Here is an 18,399-nt window from a genome sequence, read left to right on the forward strand (position 1 = left end):
CTATTGTGCCCACTGCCAGCTCCTAGTTCCTGGAAGAGTGCAGGTACACTCCTTATCATCCCAGAGAGGCCTCCCGTTGGACCTGCCCCTCTGTCGTTATCTTGGGGGAGGGGTCAGCCCCTTTGATTAGAGGAACCTCAAGGAGGACTAAGGCCAAGTCAGCTTGGTTGCCACTGTTTCACTCGAGACCTTTGTTCCCTGACACAGCACGCCCGCGCCCACCCGACTCTTGTCATCTTCATGGACTGTGGTCTAAAAAGTTAAAAAGTTATTGGCGCCAAACAAAAGGAAGAGGGCTTTAAGATGTGTATTCAGACATTGAGCGAAAGGAACATTGCCAGGAAAATGGCATAAAATATAAATGTGTGAAGGCAAGAGACAAGTCCAGGGGGATCATGAATAAGATCAAAAATCTCTCGATAAGTACAAAAGAGGCAATCATCCTTTTCAAACTTAGTAGAAGAGTGCAATAATTTCATCCCCTCCCCATTGATATCAGATTCATAAGTCAGCAGTCTTCAGTTTACTCTTTCCCCATCCCCTTGGCAAGGTTATTTCACATGCTGTTAAGTACCTAGAGCAGCACCATCCAATAGGAATACCACATATAATTTAAATGTTTCTCGTAGCCATATTTTAAAAAGTAGAAATGGGTGAAATTAATTTAAATGACATATTTTAACTCAGTGTATCAAAAATATGGACATTTCAACACATAATCAGTATAAAAATTATTAATGAGGTCTTTCACATTCTTTTCTTATACTAAGTCTGAAACCTGTGTGCGTTTTACAACACAGCCCTAGGGCACAGCTTGCAAAACGGAGTGTGGGCGACTTCAGAGAGGGTACTGGATAACTCTTTGTGGAGTGAGAAGACATAAGAACTTATATTTGCATTTTATTTACTTTAAAGTCTAAGAAAGAAATTCAAATTTATAAATATGTGACTGATACTGGCATCCTTATCAGGCATGTTTATCAGGTCAATTATCTTGTAAGGTCTGGACATATTCCAAAGTCAGGGCACGAGCTTCAGGGCAAGTAAGACCCCCCCCCCCCCAACTGTTTGCTGTCAACATACTGCAAACCTCTGCATTCTAAGTGTGCCTGGTTTAGTGGATAAAATGATTACCGCTAAAAGTTTTCACTAAATTAACCTTCACAACAGGAGAGCGTTCAAGCAGTCCTGGAAAGAGGCTGTTAAGAGATGAAAGATGTGCCCAGTGATGCGAGGCAAGCAAACAATGAGAAAGGACAGAGCTTGCGCTTGGGCAAGTGTAAGTTTCACAAAGTTAAAAACGCTCTTTTCACACAACACAGATGAACGCGCGTCAGGTGCTGACAGTGGTTCGGGAGCCGGAGTTTTACAGGCACTTAAAGAAGTTTAGGGTAACATGGCATAACTATTCTACGGGGCAACCGAAAGCCATCACCTCCAGGGTCATCTTTTCTGCAGGGCGGGATTTATCAGCACCTCCGCCAGACACGCGGAATCCAGGGCCTTAATGAACAGACAGACGTGCGCACAGTCCAGCAAGGCGCGGACCAAGGTCACGCGGCCAGCTCTGGAGGTCCTGGTGCCGGGGGGGCCGTCGCAGGACCCTTACTCTCCCAACACACTCGACCCCGGGTAGGGGCTTTTCCCTTAGGGGGTTAAAAACCGGCCTGGGGGTGTTACAGTGAGAGCTGACAAGCAGGCAGTTAAAGATTCCAGACTTTCCAAAAGCAGACAATGTGCAGTGAGGATTTCCATCGGGCGGCAGTGATAACGAGTAGTAATGCGTTTGCCGGCGTCCCCGGCCGGCGACAACGTCGGAACATGCGTACACACGAAGGAATGGGTACCGGTGGGGACCCGCGCCCAGGTTCCCACTCGAAGCAGGGCCGCCTGGAGACCCCGCCCTGAGCAGGGGCGCCCCGGCGCGGTCCGCAGCCCGTCTGCAGGGGCGCCAGGTCTACCGTCCCGCGCGGAGGATCCGGTAACTGGAAAGGGCTACATCAGCCGGAGAGCCAGGCCGGGAGTACCACACCCAGTACGAACTGCTGAGCCCTGCCGCCTCCGCACCATTTGTAGGGGTGGGCGGAGTCCGATTCGGCGAGATCCCGCGGGAGCCCCTCCCGCGCAAGAGCCGCAGCACCACCCCTTTCCCTGCAGCAGGCGCCCTTTCCCTTTCACGTGACCAGGAGCTCCCCGCCCCTTCCGAGGCTTGGCCCCGACGCACACTCGTACGCACGCACGCACGCACGCTCGTGCTATGACGTCAGTTCCTGGAAGCGGCGGCGCGGGGCTCTGCTTCCGCTTTCCTGTGAGCCGCGAGCTTGGCTCTCAGCCTGCTCGGAATCATGGCAGCTACGGCCACAATGGCGACCTCGGGCTCGGCGCGGAAGCGGCTGCTCAAAGAGGAAGACATGACCAAAGTGGAATTCGAGACCAGTGAGGAGGTGGACGTGACCCCCACGTTCGACACCATGGGCCTGCGGGAGGACCTGCTGCGCGGCATCTACGCCTACGGTCGGTGAGCTCGGGCCGCGGGCTGGGGCGCCCGCGGGGAGGCGGGGGGCCCAGCCGGGGGTGGTTCCCGAGACTGGGAGTGCGGCCGCCCCGGGGCTGGGGGTCGGGGCTGAGGCCGAGCCTGGGGGCCCTGACGGGCGACCCCTGCCCCCAGCAAGTGTCCCCACCCCCCGTCTGTGTCGGCCGGTTCGGGTGTTGTTCTCCCGGCGGGGCGCCATGCTGGGTCACGCGAGGGCTGCAGGGTCCCGCGAGGTCTGCAGGGTCCTTCTTGCACCCCGGAGTCACTCATTTAGCAGATGATTGACCTGCCAGGTGCTAGGAACGTGCGCGGCTCTAGGCACTGGCGGCTTAGCAGTGAACCAGGCAGGCCTTAGGGAGCTTGTTATGTTTGGGAGAAGGGTTATATAGTCAGTGGTAATGGCTACGAAGAAAATAAAGCGGGATAACGGAATCAAGCGTGATTGGCGGGAGGAGAGAGTTAAAATAGTAGAGCACATAGGTAAGGGCGCTCCCAGGAGGGGCTGGCATTTGAGCTGAGATCTGGGCTAAGGAACCCGTTATGAGATTATGGTAGAACTGGGCAGCTGGTGCCAGGGCCCTGCAGCCGGGAGCCTTATGTATTCCAGGAAGAGAAAGAATCTCCGTGTCCTGGGAGCTTAGGGGCGAGTTTTGGGGCGGGGGGCGCAGATCTTGAAAAGCATGGTGCGAGGTGATAGAGTTTGAATTTTATTTCTAAGTGCAGTGGGAGGCCATTGGAGGGTTTTAAGCAGGGAAATGATGGGATCAGATTTACAGTCACAGGCGGTCCTGGGTGTCTGGATATGGGGGGAGGTGAGGCAGGAGAGGAAGCAGGGAGATGTTAGGAGGCTTTTGCTCTAGTCCAGGGGAGTGATGACGGTATTGTGGTGGAGATGGAGTACTAACAGTGTTTGCAAATGGGTTGAATGTGAGCAGGAGATGAAAGTCCTGGATGTTTGAGTAACTGGGCAGGTGATGATGCCCTCTCCTCAGGTGGGGAGCACTCGAGGGAGCTCTTCTTGAATGAGGAGAGCTTGAGGGACCTGAAAACCGTCCAGTAGGAGATGTCAAGAAGACAGTTGGGAAGAGATCGGGTTGGGGATGTAGACGGGCGTGATCAGCATCTGTGCTTAATGCTTGGGACTGGGACCGACATCTTTTTTATCCAACAGTTCATGATGTCATGACAGTCTAGCACAGAGAAGGTACGGAGGGAATGGGAGGTGAAGAACCATTGCAGCTGGCCCTTGTAGTGTGGCCGACAGCCCTGCCTGCCTCTTGGCACCCGGGACGTCCCTGCCCTAAAACACTGTTTTTAGTTTCCCATCTACTTGCTGGGTCATCCTGAGGGGTTTAAATCATCTGTTACATTTGGTTTTGTGTTAGATGGGGAATTGTACTACATTTTAAAAGACTACCAAAAATTAGTTAAAGTACATTATTTGTATGTAAAGTTTTGTTTGTTTACTTGGACAGTAGAGGGGTGGTGTTGTAGTTCATGTAGCTGCATCAAGGCAGGAGGAGTAGATGAAATGGGGTTGTAGGTGATAACAAACAACCTGCAGACTTACTGCTGGTGGGGAGTGGTGACTACAGCACTGATGGGTTTATATTCCCTTTTTTTAACTTAAAAAGTAATACCAAAAAAACCCCATTAGTGCAGGTTATTGTAATATAGTCAAACAATACACAAGTAATTGTAGTAAAATATGAGCCTCCCTCACCCCATTCTCCAGGAGTAACCACCAGCATTTTTTTAACCTAACTGGGGTGTCTCTATTTTGCAACAGTGTTCCTTAGAGATTGTGTCTGTATAAATAAGATGGTATGTTAGTATAAAAATCCACTTCAGCCTACTTCATTCAGCAGCTGTTTCTTGAGAGCTTAGTATGTTGGACATTGGGTTAGGAGGGGGTGGGGGATTTAAAAAAGATAACATCCTTGGCACAAGGAGCTCCAGTGTATGGTTGCAAGTATGCTGTCCTAGTGGTTAGAGCTCATTTTTTTCTGTTTTAATTTACAGGTTTTGAAAAACCATCAGCAATCCAGCAGCGAGCCATTAAGCAGATAATTAAAGGGAGAGATGTCATTGCACAGTAAGTCTGCTCATGCAGAGGGGGAGTCCGGTGCTGGTTAGCACAGCAATGTGTAGTTCAGTGCTTCTTCATTCAGATGCCGTTACCAGCTCTTGCCTTGACTTCAGCTATGGGCTGTTTGTTTTTAGTTTTGCATCCTCCACTCCAGAAAGCTTTCTCTTTTTTTTTTAAGCCAGTTTTACTTAACCTATTATTTGGCATATGTAATTGTATATAATACTCTTAATAGCATTATTCCCTATTTGCCTAATTTTTAAAGACTCATTGACAAAAATAAAAAAGTCTGAAATCGTAGAAAAGAATTATATAAAGGGGAATCTTTTTTTTGCCACCTCTAACACCCATTCTATAGATTCTGCAGCTCTGTCACCCCCTGATGCAAAGGCCACATTTACTGTCCTTATCACCCATGATTTAAAAGTTGTGACGTTATGCCTGAGTCCCACCAACTTGCACTTAAGATATTGGTCAGGGGGTGTGGGGGAATCGACTTGGAAGAAGCTGCCCAGTGCTTCTGCAGCCCATCTCCTCAGAGCACTGCTGGGGCGGGGGTTACATGAATGGGAGCAGTGGCATGTAGCCCATCACTCTAAATCCCATTTATCTGTGTTTTCTTTACTAGATCTCAGTCTGGTACAGGCAAAACAGCCACCTTCAGTATTTCTGTCCTCCAGTGTTTGGATATTCAGGTAATCTTAAACTGCTCTTCAATCCTAGGAAATACTTCCTTTACCTTCTGTAACTACAGTGTTCAAGAGGTACAGTTCTTAAATATCTCTAGTTGTACTGATTAAGCACGTTTTTAAAGAGAATCTTAAGTGCATACTAATATCTGAGCTAATATCCTGTCATAAATTCCTTTTTATTTAAACTGAGAGTCTTTTTTAAAATTTTTATTGAAATTTAGTTGATTTACAATGCTGTGTTAGTTTCAGGTGTATAACAAAGTGGTTCAGATATATATAGTTCCCTGTGCTATACAGTAGGTCCTTTTTGGTAATCTCTTTTTTTACATAGTAGTGTGTATATTTTAATCGCAAACTCCTAATTTATCCCTCCCTCCACCCTTTCCCTTTTGGTAACCATAAGTTTGTTTTCTGTATCTGTAAACTGGGAGATTTTTTTAACTAGTGGAAATTCTTGTCTGTAAACAAGAATCCTGACCGGTATACCCATTATCACTGGATATGCAATTTAAGTAACATTCAGGTTCGCTTACCTGAAATTAGATGTGTGGTTAACTTGAGATAGTATTCAAAATAGATCTGAGTCTGAATTAGTGCAGTCTACCGTGAAGATACTGAGATTCTCTATTTTCCGACAAATTATTTTACTAGGTTCGTGAAACCCAAGCTTTGATCTTGGCTCCAACGAGAGAGTTAGCTGTACAGATCCAGAAGGTAAGACAGTTAAAGATGGCACTGTTGTATCTGCAAGTACAGTTGACCCTAAACAACATGGGTTAGAACTGCATGGATCCATTTGTATGCAGGTTTTAAAAAATGAATATGTACTACAACACTACATGATGCGAAGTTGGTTGGATCCAAGGTTAGGGAGGGCTGATTGTAAAGTCTTTGTGGATATCTAACTAAGCTGGGGTTGAGGGGTGTCTGCAGCCGGTAGGTGGGCCGGCATACCTAACCTCCCTCCCTAACCCCCACGCTGTTCAGGCCAACTGATTGACTTAATCTAATCCGGTTTTTCTGTTCTGTCAGGTTTTTTTCCCCTGATTCCTAACATTTTGTGATAAATCACATATTATATGAGTTGCTGGTTTGTATGAAGTCATTGTTAGTGTAGCTTGTGTGATTCCAATAGTTTTTTGCAATTGTAATTTTCTTCCAAAAAAATTAAAAATAATTGTAACTATTTTGTTTTTATAGTATAAACATTTTGGAAGTGTATCTGTTAAGATGTTAATAGCATCTGTAGGTAGATAGGATTATGAGTTTTATATATTTTATATATTTTCTTATTTTTCTGTAAATACATACTGCTTCTGTAATGAGAAAACAGTAAAACTGACTTCATTCTGGTGCAGAAAAGAGTGGAAGGAGGAGACTTGGGCTCTCTGTAGTTTTATGATAGAAATAATGGCATAAACAATACCCAGTGGTCATCTTAAACTAGAATAGAAACAATCTTCATTTTGGGGGAACTCAGATGTTTCAGACTTCATAGTGGTCTTGGGGCAGACCTTGAACATGAATCTGTGTTTTAATTCAGGGCCTGCTTGCTTTGGGTGACTACATGAATGTCCAGTGCCATGCCTGCATTGGGGGCACCAACGTGGGGGAGGACATCAGGAAACTGGATTATGGACAGCATGTTGTCGCTGGCACACCTGGGCGTGTCTTTGGTAATTGCTTTTGTCTGTAAAAAGTGCTTAAACAATAGAGGACCATTTTCGATTTGTTACGCTACATAGTGGATTTTTGCATTTGAGTAAGAAGTGGAGAGAAGGTCCCTGAAATGCTGTGGAAACTGGTTAAAATGGCTGGCTCTTTACTTATAGCCTGAGGTCTACTTATTTTGAAATCTGATTTTATAGATATGATTCGTCGCAGAAGTTTGAGGACACGTGCTATCAAGATGTTGGTTTTGGATGAGGCTGATGAAATGTTGAATAAAGGTATGAGTAACAAAAGAATTCATTTTCTATTGATGTAAAATTCTTAAATTTTCACCGTGTAAGATTGAAATGTGGAGCTAATGAACTCAGTATAAGTAGTATGTTCTTTGTGGAAAACAGTTATGCCCTGGGTGCACTTAGGAACATGAAACTCTGATTTTTTTATGGTAGTGGTTTGTAAGACTGATGACAACCAGAAAAACAGCATTTCAGCCAAACTGATGGGGTACTGCTCGTTGTGTGGTGGGTGAGCCCAGATGGCTGCGGCGTGGAGCTGGGATGTGGTGCAGAGATGCCTGGTGGTGGGGAAGGGGTGGAACAGATAGCTGAATAAATCTCGTTACGTGGCAGTAGGGTATTTTGTGGTTTGGATGTTCCATAATTTATTTCACTAGTTGTTTTTTATTGGTTGTCCAGGTTGTTTTTACTCTTTTATCGGTTACTTTTCAAGATAAATTTCTAGAATTGGGGTGTATTTCATGTATTTCTCCCAAAACGTATGAGGACAAATATGTGAGGACCCGTAAGTCATAGCAGTTGTGCTCTTAGCACAGCAACTGGGAAATGCATAACGACAGCTGTCACCTTGGTTCAGTAACAGCTGCGGGCAGTACCTCACAGTGTCTTCATGCCTCCCCTCCCTGCACACCCCCCTCCAGTCTTACTCCCATACCAGGGGGTCGGGTGGGTCATCCCCTTAGACATTGGGGTCGCCTGGCGTGAAGGGAATATTTTGCTTCTCAGGAGTCACCAGTAACTCATGGGGTTCTTCCCAAGTGTTTTCCTGTTCCCTGGTTCTTGAACAGTTCTCTCAGGAACCTAGAGGCTGATGCCACCCCTTGGAGCAGCCTTCCACCCCACCTTTGTCTTGGGCCCCTTACCTGGAGGCCCTGCTCTTCAGCTAAGTTAAAGGTACAGTTACTACAAAGTGAGGTCTCCAGAACCAGTGGCATCTGTGTCAGCTGGGAACGTGTCGGAAATGTAGCTTCTGGCCCCCTGATCTCTACAGTCAGAACCTCGCAGCCACCTGTCCCCTTCTCACACGTCAGCCTCCTAACCCGCCCTGCAGAGGTGGTGGTGTGGTGACCCGAGGGCCAGGTCCTGCTTGCCAGCGGGTTTTATTCAGCCTGTACCATATGAAATAATGTAAACTAGTTGCATTATTTAATTGGGAGGTTTTTAAATTAAGGTATAATTGACATGTAACATTTTCAGGTGTACAACATGGGTCAGTATCTGTGGGAGATTTTTTTTTTAAGTGGAGATTTTTTTGGTGAAAATCTAGATCTCGGGCTTCCCTGGTGGCATGGTGGTTGAGAGTCCGCCTGCCGATGCAGGGGACACGGGTTCGCACCCCGGTCCGGGAAGATCCCACATGCCGCGGAGCTGCTGGGCCCGTGAGCCATGGCCGCTGAGCCTGCGCGTCCGGAGCCTGTGCTCCGCAACAGGAGAGGCCACAACAGTGAGAGGCCTGTGTACCACAAAAAAAAAAAAAAAAAAATCTAGATCTTTGGATTTATTTAAAATGTGGCAGATCTGGCCACAGTAGATGCATACCCTCACAGGGCAGCAGCAGCTGGAACTGAGATGTGAAACTACCTGCAAGGGTCTGAGGTTGTGGGCTCAGGTTTCTGTTGCTTTTACCTGTTGGCATCCAGGACTCTTGGGTGGGGCTCTGATCCCTAGAGCACACCAGGGAGAGGAGAGGGGATGCGAGAATTTGGTCCAGCTCTGGAAGAAGATTCCGTGTGAAATCTTGCACCTTTACAGTCACAGTGCTGCGTCCAGTTAAATGTGAGCAGTTGATGTGCAACTTCTGTTTCAAAGTGTGCAGCCTTAAAAATTCCCCATGTGTCTCATTCCTCATCCCAGGTTTCAAAGAACAGATCTACGATGTGTACAGGTACTTGCCCCCGGCCACTCAGGTGGTGCTTATCAGTGCCACGCTGCCCCACGAGATCCTGGAGATGACCAACAAGTTCATGACCGACCCTATCCGCATTTTGGTGAAACGGTGAGGATGCCCTACTTCTCAGGTGGGACTAAAACATAGCATAGTTGTATTTGGGTTTTAAAACATGAAAGTTCTTTTTAATTTTCTCTTTTGAAAAGCCAGCTTTTATATAGTCTCCTTTGATCCATTAATTCCGAACTAAAAAATTTGCTGATGGTATTTACTTATCGATGGACTTATTTACCATTGGCAGTAAAATGTGTATTCTGTTGAACAGCCGAACATTTTGTTTAGAACCATATACAACGTGTGGTTAAAGGTTCACACTGATCCAGGGCTTCGGCCCATGCGGTGGAAGTGGCGACTCCTAGGAGGATGTGGCTGGTGGGAGGGGCGGGGGTTTAATGCCCAGGCTCCTGGGCCGCTGGGGGTTGGGCCCGTGCCTGGAACAGCCCCTGGCCTGCGCAGGTCCTCAAGTTTTGGTTGGAAGGATGAGTTGACAGGATTGTGTTTGTCTTCCAGTGATGAACTGACTCTAGAAGGCATCAAGCAGTTTTTTGTGGCTGTGGAGAGAGAAGAGTGGAAGTTCGACACGCTGTGTGACCTCTATGACACTCTGACCATCACTCAGGCTGTTATCTTCTGTAACACCAAGAGGAAGGTGCGTGGCCATCCTGGCTCTTCAACGTCCTTGTGGCGAAAACCAAAGATCGGTTTTCATAGAACTTAGGTCAGGTATATTCTGTTGAGGACCAGAATTACGTGCTTTAGGCTCTGGGTACGTGGTCTCCTCGGGCAGCCACTGGGCTCTGCGCTTTAGCTCTAAGTCACCCTGGACGATGAGCGGAAAAGCGGGTGTATCCAGGGAACGTGTGCAGGGTGTTGATCTGGTCCCTTGACTGAAGGTTCCGGGTCATTGGTTCAGGTGGGGCCCGGACCCACTTTCTTTGAGCTCCCAGGTGATGCTGATGTGCCGGCAGAGCTGAGAACCCTGGCAGCTCTCCTTGGAATAGGAAGAAGATTTGGACCACATTCCAAAAAAGATTCCAACTTAAATTTCAAATGAGAACAGTGACATATTGTCTTTTAAGAGAATTTTTGCCCCAGTATTTGCTAGGCAAAATTAAGTTTTCTACACAGCCAGTGAGGATTAGCCTGAGTTTTGTTTATGTATATGTATATATATATATATTTTTTGGTTGTGCTGGGTCTTCGTTGTTGCGCATGGACTTTCTCTAGTTGTGGCGAGCAGGGGCTACTCTTCGTTGTGGTGCGCAGGCTTTTCATTGTGGTGGCTTCTCTTGTTGCAGAGCAAGGGCTCTAAGCGCGTGGACTTTGGTAGTTGCAGCACACAGGCTCAGGAGTTGTGGCTCGCAGGCTCTAGAGTGCAGGCTCAGGAGTTGTGGCGCACAGGCTTAGTTGCTCCGCGATATGTGGGATCTTTCCAGACCAGGGCTCGAACCTGTGTCCCCTGCATTGGCAGGTGGGTTCTTAACCACTGTGCCACTAGGGAAGTCCCTAGCCTGGGTTTTAAGAGCACTTGTTTATGAATATTCGACTTGGTTCTGCAGGTAATTGACATGAAATCCTGTATACAGTCTCTGGTTTGTGAACTTATGGCAGTATCTGTTGATTCCATCTGTAGGTTGACTGGCTGACGGAGAAGATGAGGGAAGCCAACTTCACCGTGTCATCCATGCATGGGGACATGCCCCAGAAGGAGCGTGAGTCCATCATGAAGGAGTTCCGGTCTGGTGCCAGGTGGGTTGGCTGAGCTCTCTGCTGTGGTCCTGGTGCTGGTGTTGTGGGCCAGCATTTACGGGGTGTTACCCGAGTTTTCCTTCCCACAGCTGAGCTCGGGCAGGTCACCAACTTGCTGTTGAGCAGGGCAGCCACTGCTGGGGTGATAGGTTAGGCTGAGGTGAGAACTAGCCTTAACTACATAGGTCGGTTGCCTTATTTAGAAGCGTATTTTTCTGTTTCCAAATAAATGGAGATTTTCTGTTTATCTTTTTGTATTGGTTTTAGCTTAATCCCACTGTGGCCAGAGAACCCGCTTTGTGTGATTTCATGCCCTCAGTGTGTATTCAGGCATGCTTTGTGGCCCAGCATGGGGTCGTTTTACAAACGTTCTCTGTGCTTGGACAAGATGGGGTGCTGTGTGGTGTTGGATTTCAGCTGCTAGCTGTATTTCTCAAACCTGCATCCTTACCCTTTTTCCCTTAAGCCTTGTTTCATCAGTGTTGAGAGTGCTGGTTTTCCTCTTGGGGGTTCTGTCCGTTCTTGCGTTTTGGGTCCAGAGACCTGAGTGTACAAGTTCAGAATTACTACATTTCTGGAGGATTTAGCTTTTGCTGTGGAAGTGTCTGCCCTTCTCTACTAGGGCTTTTGTCCTGAATCCTGCTCTGTCTGATCAGCAGCACCGGCTCTGAACGCTTGGTGTCTCCTTAGTACCACCTTTCTTCCTTCACCTCTGGTTTGTAGACTTAAGCTTTAGATGGATTTCATGCAACCAGCATATAGTTGGGTTTTATTTTTCCTTTTCTTTTAATCTAATGATAATTGCTGTCTTTTTAAAAATTTATTGTATTTATTTTTGGCTGCATTGGGTCTTCATTGCTGCACGGGGGTTTTCTCTAGTTGCAGTGAGGGGGGCTACTCTTTGTTGTGGCGCGCGGGCTTCTCATTGTGGTGTCTTCTCTTGTTGTGGAGTATGGGCTCCACAACAAGAGAAGCGTGTGGTCTTCAGTAGTTGTGGCATGTGGGCTCGGTAGTTGTGGCTCATGGGCTCTAGAGTGCGGGCTGTAGAGCACAGGCTCAGTAGTTGTGGTGCACGGGCTTAGTTGCTCTGCGGCATGTGTGATCTTCCTGGACCAGAGCTCGAACTTGTGTCCCCTGCATTGGCAGGCGGATTCTTCACCACTACGCCACAAGGGAAGCCCATAATTGTCTTTTAACTGGAACATTTAGTCCAGTTTCGTTTAATGTAAATACTGATATATTTGGTTTTAAATTGACCATCTTATATCTTACTTGTCATTTCTCTTCTGTGGTTCTTTTTTCTTTCTTTAGTTTGGATTTTTTGTTGTTGTTATTCCCCCACTGTTTTTTTTTTTTCCTTGCGGTACATGGGCCTCTCACTGTTGTGGCCTCTCCCATTGCGGAGCACAGGCTCCGGACGTGCAGGCTCAGCAGCCATGGCTCACGGGCCCAGCCGCGCCGCAGCATGTGGGATCTTCCTGGACCGGGGCACGAACCCGTGTCCTCTGCATCGGCAGGCGGACTCTCAACCACTGCGCCACCAGGGAAGCCCTCCCCACTTTTTATTTTGGAAAATGTTTCTTTATGTTATTATTTATTTTTTTATTATTTTTTTTGCGGTACGTGGGCCTCTCACTGCTGTGGCCTCTCCCGCCGCGGAGCACAGGCTCCGGACGCACAGGCCCAGCGGCCACGGCTCACGGGCCCAGCCGCTCCGCGGGACATGGGATCCCTCCGGACCGGGGCACGAACCCGTGTTCCCTGCATCGGCAGGCGGACTCCCAACCACTGCGCCACCAGGGAAGCCCTATTTCTTTATGTTATTTAGTGGTCACCCTGAAGAGTCATCAGCTGTGGTTGCTTGGTACTTTTACCATCTCCCCTGAGACACAGAGAACTTGAAACCCTGACTTCAGTGACCACCCCCCCCCCAGACTTCTGTCACTGTTGTCATGTTTTAATTTACATATATTTCAACCTCAACAAGAAATTTTTGCTTTATATAATGAAACTTACATAATTCATAAAATGAATGCTGCATATTGACCATACTCGTTACTCTTCTGTCTTTCCTTTATCTCTGAGCTTCCATCAGGGATGCATTTCTTTTTCTTTAATATATACATATTTATTTATTTTGGCTGCACCAGGTCTTAGTTGTGGCACATGGGATCTTTAGTTGCGGCATGCCTACGGGATCTAGTTCCCCGACCAGGGATCAAACCTGGGCCCCTTGCATTGAGAGTGCAGAGTCTTACCCACTAGACCATCAGGGAAGTCCCAGGGATGCATTTCCTTGTGCTTGAAGAATGTCTTTCTGTATTTAGTTTGGGTTTGCTGGTAACAAAATGTCTAAGTTTCTTTGGAAATGTCTGCTTCATCTTGAAACACCTCCTTCTGATGTGTTGAAGGAGGCAATCCAGGCGGGATTGGTCCCAGAAGTCCTGTGGACACCAAACTCTGCAGACATTCTAATCCCTTATATGAAGTGGCCTAGTGCAGTCGGCCCTCTCTATCTGGTGTTTCTTGGTTGTGTCGGTCCTGTGGGGATGTCACCTGCTGCTGCTCATATAAAACAGTGTCTTCTCTGCAGGCTGCTTCTTAGGTCTGTTTTGTTTCTGTGGTTTCACGCTGATGGGTCCATGTGTGATTCAGTCTTACTCCCTCTGTTTGGCACTTCTGTGACTCTTGGCCTTACCCCTCTGTTGGTGCTTTGGCCCCATTCTTAGGGCTCCAGTTATATGTGATTATCTGGCAGGATTTTCTTCTGTTCTGCTGTCCCTTCAGACTTTGAATGCTTCTAGACTAGCGATGTCCAATAGAAATATAATTCAAGTAAACATATGTCATTTAACCCAATATATCATATCACTTCAACATGTAATCAACATTAAAAATATTGAGTTTTTGCATTTTTTTGTACTAAGTATTCAAATCCAGTGTGAATTTTATACCATAAGACAATCTCATTTCAGACCAGCCACTCTGGTGCTTGGTGAGCTGGTGGCCTCAGCATTGGATAGTGTGGGTCTGTGGTTTGTCAGATTCTGTCCTGTGTGAAGGACAGAGAGGTGTGAGTTGCATTTCTAATTTTTTTCTTTTTTCTTTTTTTTTTTTGTGGTACGCGGGCCTCTCACTGTTGTGGCCTCTCCTGTTGCAGAGCACAGGCTCTGGACGCGCAGGCCCAGCGGCCATGGCTCACGGGCCCAGTCGCTCTGCGGCACACGGGATCTTCCCGGACCGGGGCACGAACCCGTGTCCCCTGCATCGGCAGGCGGACTCTCAACCACTGCGCCACCAGGGAAGCCCGCGTTTCTAATTTGAAGATAATATAAACACTGCACCAAAATCAGTGAGGCCGCTGTACTTGTTTTTGCTAGACAAAAGTAAAATGTCCTTCCCAATTATTGGTATGGGACTGGCTCTAAACAAATTAAATGTAGTAGTGTAAAAGATAGCCAAATTTTTTTTCTTTATCAGCACACATGACCTAAGTAATGAAATATACCAAACGCACCTTCTGAACGGGGCTTTCTGGTGCTGTCCCTTGTGCTTCAGCCTGCAGAGGGGCCAGTGTGAGGGGCCCTGATGTGTTCGTAGCCCGGTCTGACCCTTTTATGCTAAGGTGATTGTCTCAAATGCCTTTCTTTGTGCAGCCGAGTGCTCATTTCTACAGACGTCTGGGCCCGGGGGCTGGACGTGCCCCAGGTGTCTCTCATCATTAATTACGACCTGCCCAACAACAGAGAGCTGTACATACACAGGTAGGCAGCACAAGCTTTTCTTTGGTTTCACTCTTGTTGATGGATTTACTGAAACCTTTTTTGCTATGTTTACTGAAGTGATTTTGCTTTATTGTTGAAGAATTGGGCGATCAGGTCGATATGGCCGAAAGGGCGTGGCCATTAATTTTGTGAAGAATGATGATATACGAATCCTCAGAGACATTGAGCAGTACTACTCCACTCAGATTGATGAGATGCCCATGAACGGTAAGACAATAAATCCGTATTTGTGATTGTTTTAGAGAGAGCTTCCTGGTTCCTTGTTTGGGGCACTTGAGGTTTTTCCCGCTTTTTTTTCTTTTGTTTTTGAGAAGTCTTTTGTGAGCCTTTACTTAAATTTACAAATTTTCACTTTGTATTCTTCCTTCTTATTTATCTTCTCTTTTAGTTGCTGATCTGATTTGAACAATCTGCTTGCTGGAGCCTGTTCACCTATTTTGTATCAATTTGGAAATATTTAGGGCCAGTTTCTATTTAATGGGGTTTATGTGAATTCTCTTCTCAAAGCACCCCCACCCCCACCCCCAGACAAACTTTGGAGATTCTGCCACCTTTTCTTACCCACATGTAAATAATGCATTGCTTTAAGTCTTTTTCATTAAACATTTAAAACTTTTCCCATAAACTCTTAATTTGTATTTCTTTCTGATTTTTGTTTGCCCTCAGCTTTTCTAGTAACCTGCTGTCTGTATGATCTTGGGCAGTCATTTCACCTTTTTTGATCTTTAAGATGGTGAAATGGAAGTGGTAAGCTGCCTGGCCTCTCCACACTTACTTACCCAGATTGGTACCCAATCCCATTTCTTAATGGATGGCAGGTGGGGGAGTTGAGACCATAAATACTTTTCTCTGGGTTGGCCTGGGTCTGTGTGCCCAAATGCAGAGGGGCAGGAGGATGGCGCCCTGGGCAGATAACCGGGAGGAAGGATTCACCAGCCAGGCTTCCTCTGGACTAATGAGCCCACTGGCCACAGCTGAGGAGGGGTTGTGCACAGGGCACCATCAGTGATTCAGGGAGGGGCAAGCAGGAAACAAGCCAGAAGGTAAGACACCTGAGAAACTTAACCTAATTGAGATGCTGTCAAGTAAGGTAACAAAGAAATGCAAACATCCACGGAAATGTGTATCCTTGGGGGTGATTCAGAAGTGTTATGTTTTCATAACCATTAACCCTGAGTGTTGGTGAAGGTGTGGGGGACATAATGGTGGCGTTAGTAGGTACAGACTTTTTGGAAAGCAGCCTGGCTCTTGGGCAGTAGGAGCAATTAGAATACTTCCCTTTGAGGGTGTCCTTCTGCGCAGGCAGTAGTCTGGAGTGCAGACTGCACAGGTGAGCTCACCAGTGTCCTCCAGCACCAGGAAAGGAATGCGCATCACTGGGGGCTCGGGGAGGGAAGCAGTGGGACATTGGCACTGACGCACGTGGGTGGAGGCTCTTGGGCAGGTGCTTGGGGCCACTCGCGTCACAGGTCAGGTGGGTTCAGCTGTAACCCATGGTGGCTGAGTGTTGAAACAAGGGGATGGTGTGTCAGGTTAGACAGAAATGTTCACAGCATTATTCATAATAGCTGAAAAGTGGAAATAACCCAAGTGCCCATCGACTGAAAGATATGGTAAGTACACATGAATATTATTTGGCAATAGGAAAGAATGAAGTGCTGACACGTTGCAATATGGATGAACCTCGAAGATGATAGGCTAACTGGAAGAAGCCAGTCACAAAAGGCCACAGTGTTTCTGTTTCTGTGAAATGTCCCAAATGGGTAAATCCATAGGACAGAAAGCAGATTAGTGGTTTTCTGGGGGCTGAGAGGTGGAAATAGGGAGTGACTGCTAAAGGGGACAGGGCTTCTTTGGGGGTGATGAAAATGTTGTGGAACTAGACAGAGGTGAGGGTTGCACAATTCTGTGAATGTACTAAAAAGTACTGAATTGTACACTTTAAAGTGGTAAAATTGTGTGGTATGTGAACTATACCTCAAAAATCAGGTGGGGAATCTTACACTTCCTCCTCTAAAATTATACTTAAAGACAAAAAGGGCATGAGCAAGGGGGGAAAATATTTGCAAAGCATGTACTTGACAAAGGACTTAAACTAGAAAATATCAAGAACTTTAAGTGTAGGTAGAATGGTGGTCCCCCCAAAAGACCCACCTCTTAATCCCTGGAACCTGTGAATATGCTACATTAAATGGCAAGGACTTTGCAGGTGTAATTAAAGATTGAGATGAAATTATCCTGGATTATCCAGGTGGACCCTGTCTAATCACATGAGCCCTTTAAAGTCAAGAATGCTCTGGGCTACCATGGGTCAGAGAGTGGTATAATGGAAGAGGCAGGATTGATTCTCTGGCGTGAGAAGGACTCAACCCACCATTGCTGGATTTGAAGATGAAGGTGCCACAAGCCAGGATATGGAGCAGCCTCTAGAAGCTGAGGAGGACGTCTGGCTCACAACCACAGGGACATGTGGACCTCACATCCATACACTCAGGAGACTGAATTCTGCCGACAACCTGCACAAGCAAGGGAGCACATTCTCCCCTGGAGCCTCCAGAGAAGAAGCTGCCCTGCTGGCACCTAATTTAGCCCAGTTGACCGTGTCAAATTTCTGACCTACAGAACTGTGATAGAATAAATGTGTTATTTTAAGCCACAGAGATTGTGGTAATTTGTTATGGTAGCAGTTGGAAAAACAATGTACTCTGTAACTCAATAATAAGGTCAACAAATCCAAGTAAAAAATGGGCAAGATACCTGAACAGACACTTCACCAGAGATTTATGGGTGACATAAGTCCATGAAAGATGCTCGCCATCTTCAGTTGCAAGTCAGACCCGTGAGATCCACTGTCACTGGAACAGCTGAAAATGAGCATACAGACCACACCAAGCGACAGCAAGGCTGGTAGGAGTGCAGAGTGGGTCACCCACTTTGGAAAACAGTTCAGTCACACACACACCCTCCATATGACCTGACCATATCACACTTGGTGTGTGTTTGCTCAAGAGAAATGAAAACATGTCCGTTCACAGACTGGTCCGTGATTACATCATCTTTATTCACAATAGTCAAAAACTGAAAACAATCCTAACATCCATGTAAATTTGATAAATGTGGCACCTCCATCCAATGGAAAACTATTTGGCAATTAAAAAGCACACAACATGGATAAACCTCAAAGTAATTAGACTAATTAATTAGACCAAAAGAAATACATGCTATATGATTCCATTTATATAAAATTCCAGAAAATGTAAACTAGTCTATAGTGACCAAAAGCAGACCAGCTGTTGCCTGGGAACAGAGGTGTTGGGGGTAGCAGCTTAGTCTACATAGCCCTTGGGCAGGGTCGGGGGTAGGGTGCATCTCCCACCACATGACTGACACCAGGCCTGGCTGGATGTTTTCCAGTCACCTTAGAGATGGGTGATACTAGGGTGTGAGGTGGGGACGTAAGGGTGCTGCTTTGAGCATACACAGTACAGCACACATGCACACCCTGCCTGGGAACGTCCAGGGGCCCATCAAGGATGGAGTCCTGCTTCTGTGTCAGGGCCTTTAGACACATCCTCCTTACCCTGAATCTCAGAAGGACCGGCAGAAGCTTGATTGCAAATGCCCCTTTTATTAAAA

The 18,399-nt window shown here is 46.8% G+C and overlaps 1 protein-coding gene and 1 non-coding gene across 2 annotated transcripts; one reads left to right on the forward strand and one right to left on the reverse strand.

Annotated features, from left to right (window-relative positions):
- The first annotated feature begins 2,300 nt into the window (after positions 1 to 2,300).
- EIF4A3 (eukaryotic translation initiation factor 4A3) lies at positions 2,301 to 15,388 on the forward strand. Its single transcript, XM_007462345.1, has 12 exons — positions 2,301 to 2,514; positions 4,556 to 4,628; positions 5,251 to 5,317; positions 5,966 to 6,028; positions 6,858 to 6,990; positions 7,183 to 7,263; positions 9,136 to 9,277; positions 9,740 to 9,878; positions 10,863 to 10,978; positions 14,635 to 14,742; positions 14,843 to 14,970; positions 15,152 to 15,388. Exons 1-12 carry the CDS (start codon positions 2,346 to 2,348, stop codon positions 15,166 to 15,168), a joined length of 1,236 nt encoding a protein of 411 aa, XP_007462407.1. The 5' UTR covers positions 2,301 to 2,345; the 3' UTR covers positions 15,169 to 15,388.
- On the reverse strand, positions 13,182 to 13,254 carry TRNAE-CUC (transfer RNA glutamic acid (anticodon CUC)). The gene has a single exon. It is a non-coding gene; the product is annotated as a tRNA-Glu (tRNA).
- Positions 15,389 to 18,399: the final 3,011 nt, after the last annotated feature.

The sequence above is a fragment of the Lipotes vexillifer genome, unplaced genomic scaffold (assembly GCF_000442215.2).
Source record: "Lipotes vexillifer unplaced genomic scaffold, Lipotes_vexillifer_v1.1 scaffold1691, whole genome shotgun sequence".
Lineage (NCBI taxonomy): Eukaryota > Metazoa > Chordata > Mammalia > Artiodactyla > Lipotidae > Lipotes > Lipotes vexillifer.